Genomic DNA, 16,386 nt, shown 5'->3' with positions numbered 1-16,386 from the left:
CAGCTGTTTTTGCAAAGTTGGCTAGCAACAACTACTTCTCCATAAAGAGAAAACAGTCCTGTAATAATAAGGCTAATGAATTCAGAAATCCATTGATTGTCCTGGCTCTGGGTAGATTACGTGCAGACTTGCTTCAAGGAGAGGAATTTAGGAAATGTTTGCTGCATCCAGCAAGAAGGGCTGCTATAATACAGCTGCCTCCTCAGTGGTTTGCTTTGATCCTGTGGAATGAAAGGACAGGAGGATCAGCTCAGGTCTAAATGAGATTACAGCTGGTTCGGCAGCTTATCTGGTCTAATGCCAACTAGTGTGGCTTTGCACGTCCTAAGGGGTTTACAACAGAAACTGTTTATTGAGTATCATCGGTTTACTCAACACAAGCAGGCTAATCCTTCCCAGCCTCAGCGTGTTGTTGGACTGTGCATGAGCCAAACCAAAGGCTGTGTAGCCAGGGCCTCTAGAGCCCTTTGTCTCGCTTCATATTGATTTTTTACCTGAGTTAAAGACAGTAAAAATAAAACCACTAACCAGCCTTATTGTGAGCAAAAGGTTAATCTGACCTAAAATCTTACAAAAGCATCTGTTAACCCTAGAAGGGATGGCAGCCTTTCTTTGACTTTCCACTGAAGGGATTTTCTAGTTTTGAATTTTGAAGAACAAGATAAGAAAAACAGCTTAAACATTTAACTCTGTATGTCTTGCAAGATCTTTTAAATCTTGTTTAGCAGCTGTAGAGCAAAAAGCTTTGCACTTTAAATATTGGACAAAATTATTTTAGAATAGCAGCCCTTATTCCACTGCATCATATTGCAAAGCAAATTTTGTAGCGTGCTGCAGACAAATGAAATGTAGTAGGTCAAAGGATGCTTAGTACAGAAAAAGAAAATCAGAGGCAGATGAGAGGAATGCACTGGTTTTTACTGGTGCCAGTTATGTATTGCTTCAATATGCCACCGGATGATGATTCAATCAGCAGTTTCCTCCTGGAACAAGTGATGAAGTGGGGGGAAATCATATGCTGCAAATTCATCATCTTAAAGAAAATCCTCCTCTCCTCTCCCGCCCGCCCCCATTTGAAGACACATGCATATTGTGTGTTACAGATTTTTAAAAAGGTATTTCCTGTGTGAGGAGAACCTCTCTGGAAGTGTATGCCATATTACTGATGAGGAAAAATTTAAGTAGAGCAGAAATGATAAGCTAAACACTAGGAAATTCTGCGTAGCAGTAAGAACATCTAAACATTAGAACAAGCTGCCAAGGTAAGATATTGAATCGCTATCGCCAGAGATCTGCAGGGCTAGACTAGATACCAGTATATTAGAGGCGGTTTAGGAATAATTAAATCAGTCCTGTCACAACACAGTGGGATGGATTAGGGGATACACTTATCAAATATATAAGGGAGGCATAATAAATGTTTCTAAGTACATTAAGCACTGAGGAAAAGAAAAGAAAATAAAGAGTTGAGGAGCCTTAAATGACTATTTTCTGTATACTTCACTTAACTGGGAATGAACATGTATTGTAAACTATGTGTAAGCAAAAAGGTTACCATGGAGACATTGTGACTCTCATGTGTGGTGTAATCAACTAAAAATGATATTTATCTTAAACATGAAGCTTTTCCAATATTTAAACCTAATGGACAAGATGTGTACAAGTTGAAAATGTAATATTTATCCAATCTCTTCTATTTTATCAAAACTGGTTCTAAAGCAATAAGTTGCACTCATATAGTAATAAATTTTTAGTGCGTTTGGAGATAAAAGCTATTGTTGGTGATTGCTTAAACTCTCTTTGTTCAATCATCTGAATGGTGCAAATCAAAGCATTTTGTCAGACTGTGAGAAGTTGCGCCTAGATATTGCTTCCCACACATGCAGGTCACCAAATAAATTACGTTCATGGTTTTACAGCATTGCTGGTGCTAGAAGTTAAATTGATGCCCAGTGGTGGAACTCGTAAAACACTTTCTTGTTAACACAACCAGGCAGAGTCGACACTGTTGATGGTGGCTTTGATCTAATAAACTATTGGTTCTAACAGTGATTTTTACTGTGTTTCAGAGGTTGATGATGGTAAAAGTTTAGCAAGCCTAGAGTTTTTCCTGAATGACAGAAAATTAGCTCTACTGTCTATATGGGGAACAATTCAGATGTTGGGAACAATCTGAGTAGGGGTATTTTGTGCCTAATGTAATCTTACTCACTAAAAAGAAGACTTATTACATGAGCAAAATCCTTTAATACAGTAGCTGTCTCACTCCATAAAGAATAAAACAGATTTATCAGGAAAGTTGCAATATCTTGCTTGCTGAAAATTTGGAAATAAGATACCTGGTTATCGTGTATTCAAGTTTTGTATCTTCTGACATCCATCTATTTTATCTCCCTATTTAGGAATATCTCATAGGATTTTTTTCTCTCCTCTTTCATTGTTTGCTTTGGTGTGTGTTCCAATCTCGTAATGAATAGAAATAGCAGTCAGGGAAGACTGTCACAGATTGCCTTGTATGCAGATGATGATCTGCTGTTCTGGCTTACATAATGGATTTCATCCTTCCTTACCAGATATTAAACTGAGTTACTATTCTGTATACAAAATTGAGTATAGATACGTTTGAGCTATTTTTAGTGTCTTTTCCTTTAAGCCTTCCCACACCATGCTGCAGATTAAAATTGTGGGGATTAAAATATTTGGGAAATAAAATTGGGCTAAAGATATCTTCAGAGGTTGTTAGTGAGAGTCCATTAGAGCAGTGGTTCTCAAAAAAAAAATTTCTAGTGACCCCTTTCACATTGCAAGCCTCTGAGTGCAAACTCCCCTTATAAATTAAAAACACTTTTTTTATATATTTAACACTATTATAAATGCTGGCAGCATAGCAGGGTTTGGGGTGGAGAGTGATAGCTCACGACCTCCCCAGGTAATAATCTCCCCGACCCTCTGAGGGCCCCGACCCCCAGTTTGAGAACCCCTGCATTAGAGCGTCTTAAAATTTTTAAGCAACAGTTTTACATCAAAAAATCCCAGAAGTATTTAATGAAAAATGGACTTTTTTTGGAGCATTGTCCTGGCATTTTTAATTAGAATTTTAATCAAAATTAAAAATACTGAAATTATTATGTAATGTTTTATTCACTGATTGTGTTGATATATTTTGATTTGTAAAACGTTGTGGAAAAAAATAGAAAAAATTAAAAATGAGCCTGTTTCAAACCCTGTGAAATGGAAACAATTTAGGAATATTGAATTTTTTTTTATGAATTAAAAAAATGGTCAGCTCTAGATTTCATCAATTTAAAATTGAGTCAATATTTTTAAAAAATATGAATTTAAAAAAGTAAGTATTTTCAGGTACTGTATAGTTCTGCCTGAAAATTATATTTTCCACTTTTATAATCTTCCTCTTTCCTGTTGCTGTTTGAAAGATTTATGATCCTGAAGGGTGTTGGGAGGTCTGGCTTGATCTAACAGATCATTTACGCGCATACTATAGTGATTGATTCCACTCCCATTCACGTCAATGGTAAAACTCCTATTGACTTGAATGGTGCAGGATGAAGCCCTAAATGTTTTGTCTGGATTTGGAAAAATTGCTCAGTACTTTGCAGGATGGAACACAGATTGGCTGATTTTCTTTTAGGCATTGTGGCAAAGTGAGTCTTGGGAGAAGGTTTTGGCAGGAGGCAAGGTAAGTCTTACAAATCAGGTTATACTGAAGAGAGACACTTTCTGTTATTGAACAATATAAATAGCTATCCCAGGTCTGTAAATTGTGAAAGAGCTTAGATTAAGGAACAAAGAGCTAACAATATTCTCTAGCTCTGAATGTTTTCCTTCTCTATACCCCCATGTTTTACAGGTGTATGTGTCTGAGGGGTGGGCTTTCTAATCTTGTGAATATCTTCATTTCACCTTTTGAGCAAAATAAATTTGTTGGGTGTTCTGTGTTAGTTTTTAAACTATTAGTGAACACACACAGTGTTGTCACAGGAAGATTAATGCACAGTATGGGGGTGTGATTTCTAAAGGGCACCAGTGTGTTGCACATTAATTAGTCCCTATAGCCCCTGCTGGTGTGCACTGAATGTTCCCTAGTGCACTTTAATGTAGTACTTTTTCAAACTGCACTATGTTAAAGCGCACTAGGGAACATTTAGTGCACACCAGCAGAATCTACAGGGACCAGTTAGTGCACGCACATTAATGCGCCTTAGAAATCACATCACTGTAGTGCCTTACTGTACTGGTGGTGAGTTGTGATTGTTATTGTCAACCTGACTACCTGAGAGCCATTGGAGAGCTGCCATGGAAAATATGGGGGACATACATGTGAAAATACGTGGGACTGAACATGTGGCTGCCAGCAGGATACACCTGAAAGATAGGTGTGTTTAGTTCTGAATGATACCCCGCCCATCAAGCACTCACCTTTTCTAGAACCTATTACTTTCTCCTCAGAGAACCCCAGATGGCTATCTCCCGAGGCATGGAACTACTTAGTGTGTCTCATGTTCAAGGACCATAGGATCCATGCAATAGACAAAGTGTAGGACTCGTGGAGAAAGATTTGTCTAATCACCCCTCCATATCCAGAATGGGCAAAACAGGATGTAGCACCCTGGTTGTCGCCTTAGTTATATCCAGAAGTTGTGTGGAGGTTTAACAAACTGAACTCTGCCATCCTGAACACCTGGATGGCGCACCCCGGTATGGACTTGATGGTGCTTGCCCAAGGCAAGCCAACTAATGATCCTTTAAACAGGGATGTGGACAGAGTAGTTAGCTCCACAAACATCAGTCATTGCCCTTTGTTATTTGACCTTTCCCAATTCAGTGTGTTCCCCAAACTTTCCATTGCAGCTCTCCAGTGGCTCTCAGGTAGTCAGGCTGACATAACAATCAAAACCACTACCAGCACCTGCAAAAGATCGATCCTAACATATTTAGGTAAAATCTGCCTTATTGCTGTGAATATCCTAAATTAGACTGCAAGCTGACTTCTCTGAGGACTTTATTATGGCATGCAGAGTGGTCTGGATACCTCCATGAGAAGGGCATCTATCCTCTGACCTCAGACTCTTGGCTTGTCTTTCTGAAGGCTTCATGCTTTTGAAAGAAGTGCTAGATTTCTTCCTAATGAAGGTTTTAGAGATGAAAACAAGTCTGCCAGCGTCTCAGCTTTCATAGTGTTTTTCAGGCAAAGGGAAGCCACTTTTCCGTAGTCATACTTATCCAGTGGAATACAGGCCAAACTGTATATCACCACATACGTTGTACAATCATTTGTTGCGACTAATCAGCTACAATTTGAATAGGGAGTGTTTTCTATTTCTTACTACATAGGCAGCTGCATTTTATAAATGGGGAAAAACAGTTGATCCAACTGAATATTTTAAAAATGTCATTGAACTTGGAAAACTTTTCTTTAAAAGGGTATCACTGTTCGAGGGCTTTTTGATTTTATGTTAAAATGGGAGATATCAATGCAATGTAGTAATAATAGTAATGTAACTATTGGGATTACTTGTGCAAGCAATATGCAAGTAAAAAAATTGAGATTTCTTAACATTTAAATTGCTTCTGTTTATTAAAAGGAAGAAAAATAACAAAAGATCTCCTTTTGCAACTGTGGATATTGTAATTATGTACTGATACAAGTTATTGATGTTTAGATTGATTTTTCCTTTTAATTGCTGAGAACCTGTATCATATATACCAATGCACATAATCCAGTAAGGTAACTTAGTGAGAAAATATTACTATAGCTGCATTGTATTTACCAATACAAAGTTCCTTTAAGTTGAACCTTGGTTACAGCCTTGGAACTTGTTCTGGAAAAAATGGGTATAGTCAAATCTCACAAATAGTTAAAATGGTTTAGGATATTGGTACCTTCTACCAGCTCTGTTTAATTTGCATAATTTGTTGAATATGTTTAAGCAGTGAACATGTCTTTGAGTATAAAGCATTTCTGTATTGATATTATTTAACTTAGATAGGTGACCCTGGGCTGAATTTAAATGAGAAATTTGGATACCCATAGGCCTTCTTCCTTGATAGGAGGAGATAAAGGATTTTTAATACACTTAATTACTCTGCTTGTATAAAATGTCATATTAGAGGTTTATTATCTGTTGGGTCTGTTGTGTCAACGGCCACTAAAAACAGGAGTATACTGTACTCTTCTATTGAGATCAGAACATTTATACAATCTATTAAAAAAATTATAGTAGTACCATTTGGATCCATGCTGTGTTCAGGGAGAGTACCTAAGGTGCTTCCACTGAGAGATTAACTCATCTGTTGGGAAACCTGAAGTGTTCTGTTAGCTTTTTATTTCAGTAGTACAAATATTTTTACAATTAAGAAAAATTGAATGCAAAATTCCCAGCATAGCCTCTAACATTGTCTCCAGGTTTGCATGTGGAAAACTGAGGTTGGCTTAAGAGTACTTTTTTAAAAAAGCATTCCACAGGCTGTGACTTACAAAGAGGTTGTCACAATTGACAGGCATAAAATCTGACACTGCGCTGTCTCGCTCTCTCTCAAAAAAATCCCTAAATCAAGGGTTTGCAACATGGCTAAAATCCCAGCTTTTCATCTTGGCAACTTGTTTTCCAACCCAGAGTGCTGCAGTGATTCAGGTCTGTGCTCCTGAGCTTTGCACCATTTGCTTGCCTGCCAGCTCCATTCTTGGAGGACTTTTCCAAGTTTTAGTACACTGACAACCAACAGTAATAAAGCTAGTGGAGCAGGCAACTCGTTTGGCTTGTACAACATGCACACCTTTAAATTGAACCAAATCAGTTGTCTTCATCATGCCCATTTAAAGACATAAAATCCCAAATTTAAAACATCTCAATCTGTCCTGCCATCACAGTGTTGTGCCTAGGTATTGCAGAAGCCTCTGATGAATACGTGCTGTAACACAGTGTCGTCTGTAATTATGGGGTACAGCCCTTTCTGTTATAGAATGCCTGTGCAGAAATGGGTGAGTTATGGAAGCATTTAACAAAAACTGGCTTGCTGTTCTGAGTGTTTTCCCCTCCCACATTTTCCACTTCCCTCCTTTTTCTAGTAAACGTTTCAGCATGCAGTTTATTTTTGATTATTGAAGCAGACAAAACTGTTGGAAGAACACCGAAAGATGTTGTAATAAATACTAAGCTGATGGAGGAGCATTAATGTCTGTACAAGCAGAACTCAAAAAATAATGATTAAATATTATGTCTGCATTACAGCACTGTGGTAGAAATGCTATCATTATAGCTCAGGTGATACTGACACATTCATTATAAACCCCTCTTTTCAAGCATTTCTATTTTTTTGAAGGGGGAAAAATATTTTGGGGCTGCAGTTTTTCATGCTACTATCTTGAAATCCAACTTTTTATTTCTCTAAAGGTTTGGCAAAATTCTGTGTGGTTTTTTGATTATGAGACATGGAAAACCCATTTCTCACATATTAAGAAACTTTGTATTTGGAGAACTCAAAACCAGCTTAATTTTTGAACTTCTGACTTTCTGAGAGATTAATTCTTATTTGTATTATGGTAGTAGCTGGAGGCTGCAATCAGGATCAGAGTCCCATTGTTGTAGGTGCTGTACAGTCAGATAAGACAAGAGCTATACCATGCCCCAAACAGCATACAAACTAAACAGTATATAGGTAAACACACACAAATACAAATATTTATACTGTGCTCATTGCTTTGATAGTGAGAAGCACTTTTGATGTGTTTGGAGAAATTTCACTAGATATAGTGAATTTACTCTGTAAAAATTGTTCCATTGAGCAATTGTCCATATGCACATTTGCTGATGGTGCACATGCGCCTCGTGCACTAGAGATTGGAGTCTTTTGGCCAACAGTATCTGTAGAGTGCACATATGCTCTTCAGTCTTCATGCACCTTTGCAAGGGGGTATGAGAGTGAGATGCACCTGTTGCCATTCAGTTCCTTTCTCTGCCTTACAACTTTGGGATTGAGCCCAACAGTCTGAGAGACTGTCAACCTACTTTATAGCTTATTTAACAGATTTTTACCTTTAGTCTCGTAAAATAATTAGTAGTTTTAGTACTTTGTTAGCTAACGACCTTCAGTTGTTAGAATTTAACGGTTGATATGGTGCCATCCTGTTCACCTGGGTTTAAATGCTGCCCCTCTTACAAGGAAGCTATCTCAGCATCAGGTGCACATTTGAAATGCCTCTATTGTCTGGGATAATTGCATGTTCTCAGTAAATGTGCACTCTGCATGTCCTTCTGCTCCTGAGCTAGACCTTCAGGTCTTCCTGATGACCAAGTCGATGAAACCAATTCCAAGCTAGGCTACTAGACCCCTCCTTCTGAGCCGCAGAGTGCAAGTGAGGGTTTTTTGAGAACCCCAACTTGAATCATGACTACGATGACAGTGGTGTCCTCAGATAGACCTCAAGAAGCTAGAAGTTCCAGGACAGGTGATCCACTAGGGTTTTCTATAAGAAGACCCTTCTGTGGCACTAAACAACAGCTGACACATCATAGTCCAGAACAGTTCCCGCTGAACATCAGTCTCATATTAGTTCCAGCTATACAGCATCAAAACACCTGGTACTGAAAACTGGAACATTGGGAAAAAACCCAGTGCCAACTACTTCAAGGGCCCTGGTACCAACCATTCCGGCACTGGAACCAAGCTAGCCGGGGCAGTGCTAAATCACGGTGGTGGAGATTGCTGTGCCACCTGGATCCTGTGCAACCACCTGTGACACCCTACATGGTATCATTTAGATATTTGACACCAGTGGACCTGCAGATTCACCCAGAGCCTCAATTCTCTTTGCTGTTGACTTCAGCACTGCAGTTGGCACCAACAATGTCTAGTAGTGAGGCACCATCCTCCCCTAACTCACGACACTGACCGTGGGTCCAACCTGTGCATTCTCTTTGGATTCATCTTCAGAATTGGAGGATGAAAAGATTTTACTGCAGCAACATACATCGTCACTACGACTGTTATTGCAGCCCTTGACATTTTATATAGGATCCACATACTCTTCATGAGAACGATATTGAGTCCCACATAATCTGGCTCATGATTCTCTATCCTCTGACCAGGCTGTTACCCACCAATGCTCATGTGGTCTTCCTAGGGTCCCTGGTTGACTCAGAGCAACTTTGGACCCAGGGACACCACCACCACCAGAAGGCTGCTTCCTCTACAGAACTGTGTACCCAGAGACTACAGCAGTAATGAGAGAGCATGCACTAGAGCAGAGATCAGCAACCTTTGGCACGTGGCTTGCCACGGGGAAGCCCCCGGGAGGCCAGGCCAGTTTGTTTACCTGCCATGCCTGCAGGTTCAGCTGATTGCAGCTCCCACTAGCCGCGGTTAACTGCTCCAGGCCAATGGGGGCTGTGGGAAGTGGCATGGGCTGAGGGATGTGCTGGCTGATGCTTTCCGCGGTCCCCATTGGCCTGGGATGACGAACCGTGGCCAGTGGGAGCTGTGATTGGTTCGCTCAGGTGATACTGACACATTCATTATAAACCCCTCTTTTCAAGCATTTCTATTTTTTTGAAGGGGGAAAAATATTTTGGGGCTGCAGTTTTTCATGCTACTATCTTGAAATCCAACTTTTTATTTCTCTAAAGGTTTGGCAAAATTCTGTGTGGTTTTTTGATTATGAGACATGGAAAACCCATTTCTCACATATTAAGAAACTTTGTATGAGGGATGTGCTGGCTGATGCTTCCCGCGGTCCCCATTGACCTGGGATAAACAAACTGGGCCGACCCGCCAGGGTCCTTACTCTGGCAAGCCATGTGCCAAAGGTTGCTGATCCCTGCACTAGAGGCTACATTTCTGGCCCGGAGAATCATTTCCTCTTCATTTCCCAGTGAGGCCATAGTGCCACTCCAGCCACTCAAATGGATGATTATCAGAGCATCCAGGAGCTATTAATAAGGATGGTTGATGCCCTTCAAATCCATATTGAGGAGCTGCAAGATCAGACACACAAACATGTAGATTCCAAAGCCAGAAAGGGCCATTGTGATCATCTACTCCAGGGGTTGGCAACCTCTGGCATACGGCTCGCCAGGGTAAGCACGGTGGCGGACCAAGCCAGTTTACATGCTGCATCGGCAGGTTTGGCTGATCACAGCTCCCACTGGCCACAGTTGGCCGCTCAAGGCCAATGGGGCGGCAGGAAGCCATGACCAGCACATCCCTCGGCCTGCGCCACTTCCTGCAGCTCCCGTTGACCTGGAGAACTGAACCACGGCCAGTGGGAGCCGCGATCGCTGAACCTGCAGACGAGGCAGGTAAACAAACTGGCCTGGCCCACCAGGGTGCTTACCCTGGCGAGCCACGTGCCAGAGGTTGACGACCCCGATCTACTCTGAGCTCCTCTATAACACAGGCCACAGAATTTCCCCTAAAATAATTCCTAGAGCCTGTCTTTTTTTTCAAAAGAACATCCAATCTTGATTTTAAAATGGTTAGTGATGAAAAATCCAGCCTGAGCCTAGATAAATTTTTCCAGTGGTTAATTACTCACTGTCAATAACTTTGCCATCTTTCTAGTGTGAATTTCTCTGGCTTCATCTTCTAGCCATTGATTTGTGTTATACCTTTCTCTTTGTTAAGCTAAATAGATTGAGATCCTTGAATCTATCACTGTGACAGCTTTTCTACCCCCTTCATCATTCTTGTGGCTCTTCTCTGATCCTTCTCCAATTTATCAACACTCTTTTTTAATTGTGGGCACCAGAACTGGACCACAGTATTCCAGCAAAAGTTGCACCAGAGCCAAATACAAAGGAAAAATAACCTTCCTATTCCTACTCGAGATTCTCTTGCTTGTGCATCCCAGGTTGCATTAGCCCTTTTGGCCACAGCGTTGCACTGGGAACTCACGTTCAGCTGATTATCCACCACAACCTCCCATCTGTCACTGCTTCCAAGATAGAGTCCCCCCATCCATAATTATGGCCTGCAATTGTTGTTCCTAGATATATATGTTTACATATAACCACGTTAAAACACTCATTTGCTTGCACCCAGTTTACCAAGTGATCCAGATCACTCTGAAACAGGGACCTATCTTCTTCATTATTTGCCACTCCCCCCCTTTTTATGTCATCTGTAAACTTTATCAGTGACGATTTTATGTTTTCTTTCTGATAGACATACTCCAACCCACCCAATTAACTATATGGATCCTGCTGGTACCCTGTGGCAGACAGCTGCCTTGGCACCAAGTATTTCTTTGTTTGGCAAATATAAAATATCAGGTGTCTCCTAAGGGTGCAGAATTCTTCTACCGTTGTGATCACTGCGGTGAACAAAAAGGCAAAACAACTCCAATCCATACCAAAAGAGAGAGAGCGAAAGAGACTAGATTTATTCAGGCAGAGCTTACAGATCTGCATAGCCAATTATCAGGCAATATTAGCCTGGATTTGTGAGAGACTGTTTGCTTTTGCAGGCAGACTTCCCAATGACACTCATTAGAACTTCATGTTGCTAGTCAGTGAAGACCAGAACAAATCTCCAGTCAGTGCTGAATGCAGTAGATATGGCTGCCAGAACAATGGCAATGGCTGTAGTCAGGCATGGGGCATTGTGGCTTCAGGGATCAGGTTTCCCCAGGGAAGTCTAGACACAGTGGAGGACTTACCCTTTGAAGGAGCCTATTGTTCACCTCTGACGCTGATGAGTCTCTGCACACTCTGAAAAAGGACTCGTGAGCCACCTTGCATTCCCTCAGAGCCCACAAGCCAGCTTCTAAAGGGAAGTAAATGAAACAGCAGTATCGCTCACAGAAACCAATCCAGCCTCTCTTTTGCACAAAGGGTCTTTGGAACCACCCAAGAAATGACAGTGTTTCCACAGGAGAAGACTGCCCACTACTCTGCCACAAACTTCCCAGTCTTCCTAGTCCCAGAAGCATGCATTTTGATGTGACAGCCAGGGTTGTGTCCTGGCTCCATTGAGTCTAGAAATAGATATCATCTTTGGAAATCGTTTTGCTCACTTCAGGCACACTTGGTCTCTTATCACCAACAACTAATGGTCCATGGATGCTTACTCCTTATCCTCTTTCCCTGTCTCTTTTCATGAGGATCTGTGTCGAGAGTCTCTTGTTCTGAGAAAGAAGCGTTAGAAGAGGTCCTTCCACCTTAGAGAGGGTTTCTACAGCAACTGTTTTCTATTTATGAAGGAAAAAAAGAGGTTGACGGCCCACCCTAGCCTTGCAGAACATCTGTACTTTCATTTGCAAATTAAAATTCTAGATCACTTTAGGACTGATAACTGTGACTGAAGTTGGGCAACTGGTTCGCATCTCTCGACCTTCAAGATGCGTACTTCTTCTTTTCCATCATTTCACCACACGGGAAGTATCTGAGATGTACGGTGGAACAGAACCATTCCCAATACTGGGTGTTGTCTTTTGGACTTTCTACAGCACCAGAGATATTCACCAAAGTGCTATCAGTAGTGGCAGCTCACTTGAGAGGACACAGTGTCCGCATATACCCTTACCTGGACAGTTGTCTGGTGTGGGGAAAATCTGATCAGATCTCAGAAGCTGTGCATGTTATGCTTGACCTTTTCATGAGGTTAGATCCTGGATTCCTCCAGATCCGAGGCTTATCTCCCTCAGGACAGATTCATCTCCCTAATTATTCAGCTAGAAAAAACCCAAACACTGATGTGAGGTAATGTTGCCCCTTCTAGGTCATAAGGCCTCTTGCATGTTCATAGAGTGGCATGCCAGACTTCACCTCTCATTCTTGTACGTTGGTTGAAGTTGGTCTACACACCTTCCAAACGTCACTTGGACATGCCTCTTATCATCCCACCCTTGGTCTTATCCTCCCTGAGATGATGGAAGGAGGGGTCCCATTCAGAGCATCTCTACCTTCCAGGGTGATAGTCACGGATGCATTTTTACAAAGATAGGGCGCGCATATGGATGAACAAATAACACAGGCCTGTGGCCCACATGAGAGAGGAGAATTCACATCAATGCCTGAAATTTGGAAGACCTGCAGATCCTTTCTCCATTGGATTTCAGGACAGTCGGGGCACATAATGACCGACAACATGACCACCGTGTTTTACATCAACAAACAAGGTGAAATCAGATCCTCATCACTCTTCCAGGAAGCAGTCAAGCTCTGGAACTGGCACATCATCCATCAAATGTACCTAGTGGCAATACACTTACCTGGACTGCAGAACACACTAGTGGACAATCTCATCAGGCACTTTCTCTAACAATGAGTAAGATACTTGCAGACATCTTCATGGGCTGGAACAATCCCACAATAGACCTCTTTGCCACTCAACACAAGTGTCAGACATCCAGCTCAAAAGGAGGGTTGAGTCTGGAATCCATAGTGGAGTTTTCTATACTTGTCTTATCTAACTGATCTGATAGGCAATTAGCTAGATGCCTATATTAGGCGTCCATGCTCAAGTGAATTTCAAAGGGGTGTGCTCTGCATATGCTAGGAATTTTTGTGCTTAAGGAATAGGTGTACCTAAATGTCTAAGTATTGTATGTGTAACCAGTGGTATAGGTGCCTAGGTAGGACTTACAGGTGGGATCTAATTGCTTCCTGTATACCATTTATTTGTTTTTTATACTTTTTTTTTAAGACCCTTTTCCTATTGAAAGGTATACAGCTTGCAGAGCAGTTATGAAGACTTGAATTTCTGTCTCTTACTCCTGGGGGAATTCTGTGTTACTGCGCATGTGCATAATTAATGAGCCTCTCAGACTTCTAATTTTTTTGCACAGAAAAAAGCTTCTGCCAAAATGTTGCTGCAGTTCTGCCTTTTGCCTACCAGAGAGTACTGTGGTGCACGAACAGCAGCAGCCCCCAGCAGAAAATAACTTCTGCAGTTCCACCTTTTGTCCACCCAAGGCGCTGTGGCAATAGAAGAAAGCTGCAGCTCACAGCCAGCTAGGGAAGAGAAAGCCTGCCTTCTTCACAGCACTTGTGGCCAGGTCAGGAGACAGGAGTTAGGGAGAGAAAGACATCATAGGATGCTAGGGAAGGTCAGACGGGCTCATAAGGGCTAATGGGGGAGGACAAACTGGTGCAGAGGCTGAAAGGGAGTGGAGGCACAGGGCCATGGGGGAGGGAGGTGCTGCAGAGCTACATAGGGATAGGGTGGCTGGGTGAGGGCACAGACATTGATGCTGGGAACTAGGCATGCTGGGGGTGCTGCCACACCCCCTTGCTTGAAGTGGTTTCCATTATATATAGGGTTTACAGTTTGATTCAATGGCTCTCAGCACCCCCACTATGAAAATTGTTCCAGCATCCCTCAGCACAGAGACACATGGGAACGGTGGGAGGTGGTACAGGAACATAAGGACAGGGGAGTGGCAGGGTGAGGGCACAGAGACACATGGGGGCGGGCTGATGTGCCTAATTGAATGGAAGAGGCTAGGGGTCAGCCAGGGTCTGCATGGGGGAAGCTCTCTAACAATCCCTCCCCACTCCCCCCCCCCCAAAAAAAAAACCTGTTCCATACTTTTTCCACCCATACCCAACAACCCTCCAAGTTCACAGCCAGGCTCCTTCCCAGCAATTACTTCCCTCTCCCTGAGCTCCTCCGTTACCCTTGACTCCCCCAAGCCTTTGCATGCTTCTGCAGGAGTGTGGGAAATACAGTTCTGTATTGTAGTTTACAAGAATTATTACTCAGAGTTCTGTATTAATATGCCTAGTAAGGAATCTATTTGTCAAAAAACATTCCCAGACCTTTTTTTGTCATCTGAATTGTTACAGACATGCTTGCTGACAGGTCTTTTGAAATAAAAAATAATTGAAACTGGTGTGATTACATTGTGTTATTTTGACAAATACATTTTGCAGAATTTTAAAATATTGTGCACGCCATTTTTTTGTGTGTTCAGAATTTTTAATTTTTTTGGCCCAGAATTCCACCAGCAGTAATCTTTGAAGGGGTTGATTGTCTTGTCTTTTCTTTTTTTTTTTTTTAAAGCGAAAATCCAAGACAAGCATGAGCAATATAACAAAAGACGTAGATGATTTTAGAGGTCATTTCAAAGTCCAGTGGAGGGTGTCTTCATTTGAAAATATTTGTCTTTGTTGTATGCTGAATGAAAACATAGCCACTGAAGACTTAAATCATTCTGCCAAAAATAAGGAACTTTTGTGACTTCTGTAGAAGACTTGTTCATGATCCAAACTTTGTAAGAAGCAATAATTCTTAAAGAAAAAAGGGCATAGGAGTGTTGATGTTTGTGATGTTTGAAAAAGGTAAACGTGGATGAATAATCTTACTAAATTCTAGAATACTGTTCAGTGATCAGATCCGTTATCTCATTGAATGGAATTTATAGACTATCCCTTCTAACAAAGATCTTAGAATTTTGCTCTTGTTATATATGCAATACTGTACAAGCTTCAAGTGCATTGTTATCAAAGGGTTGTGTATATAATATGATTATGCAACCAAGTTTTTTGTGGCTGCATAAATTGCTGAATGATTGCCCTTTGTTTTGAATTTGCTATGTAATTGTACTCCATAATCTACATCTTCTTTTTTTTAAGGCACTTGCCTCATCCATATCAATGGATTGTTAACACTGATGCTCAAAGATGCTACTTTAAATAATGCCAACTTTGACAAATATTTCACTCCTGGTCATTTAGCGGAAACATCAGAGTAATACTCTTTCCTATCGTTGTTGATGTAGTGGCAGATTTTCTGGCAGGGTGCATAGGAGAAAACCTAATAGCTGCCCTCCCCCCACATTTCCAGATTTGTAGTCTCCTCTGCCCATGCCCAAAAGAGGCAATGTAAAGCCTCTTTCCCCCAAATCAAAAATCCTCAATTCACCCAGGAGCCAAAAATTCAGAACCAGCTCCCCCAGTTTTCTGAGTCCAGGTGTCAAAAGACTCCTCCCCTCCCCTCCTCAAAATCTCAGCTTTACTCCAACAACTTCTGTGAGGCAGTTATTTGTCAATACTGGTACTGAAAACCAAAGATTTGGACCAATGTAAAATACATTGAATTTGCCTTCAAAATGACTGAATAAGAGAGAGTGTAGTGAATATACTGTACTGGGGGCACTGAGGGGAAGATTTGGAGCAGGAGAGGGGGGAGTGCTTCATTATTTAGGCTACTGTGCCTCATAGGACACAAGGCCTATCAGCTGCTAACAGGGAGTTTCGCAAGGGAGTTCTCCAGGTGAAGGAGGAGCAAATACAGCATCTGTGGGGTAAGTGACTGTCTGTAGTGTGTGTGTGTTTGTGTTTGGGGGTTACTTGCTGTGTGCTGAGCTTGTGTTTGTCAGTTTGTTTGTTTGTTGGGTTGTTTGAAGGACCGTGTGCTGTGGCTGGC

The 16,386-nt window shown here is 41.5% G+C and overlaps 1 protein-coding gene across 2 annotated transcripts in view; it reads left to right on the top strand.

The window, feature by feature from the left end:
* The window catches only part of MMS22L (MMS22 like, DNA repair protein), a 159,169-nt gene that overhangs the window by 96,837 nt on the left and 45,946 nt on the right, over positions 1-16,386 (top strand). The window contains exon 16 of one of the 2 annotated variants that reach the window (XM_030555976.1): positions 3,650-3,697. The exons of the other annotated variant lie outside the window; for it this stretch is intronic. Coding sequence (XP_030411836.1) covers positions 3,650-3,697 — 48 coding nt within the window. The remainder of the gene's footprint in view (positions 1-3,649; positions 3,698-16,386) is intronic. 2 annotated transcript variants of the gene reach the window in all.

The sequence above is a fragment of the Gopherus evgoodei genome, chromosome 3, assembly GCF_007399415.2.
Source record: "Gopherus evgoodei ecotype Sinaloan lineage chromosome 3, rGopEvg1_v1.p, whole genome shotgun sequence".
Classification (NCBI taxonomy): Eukaryota; Metazoa; Chordata; order Testudines; family Testudinidae; genus Gopherus; species Gopherus evgoodei.
The sequence above is the reverse complement of the archived record's forward strand: the minus strand, read 5'-3'. Positions and strand labels throughout refer to the sequence as shown.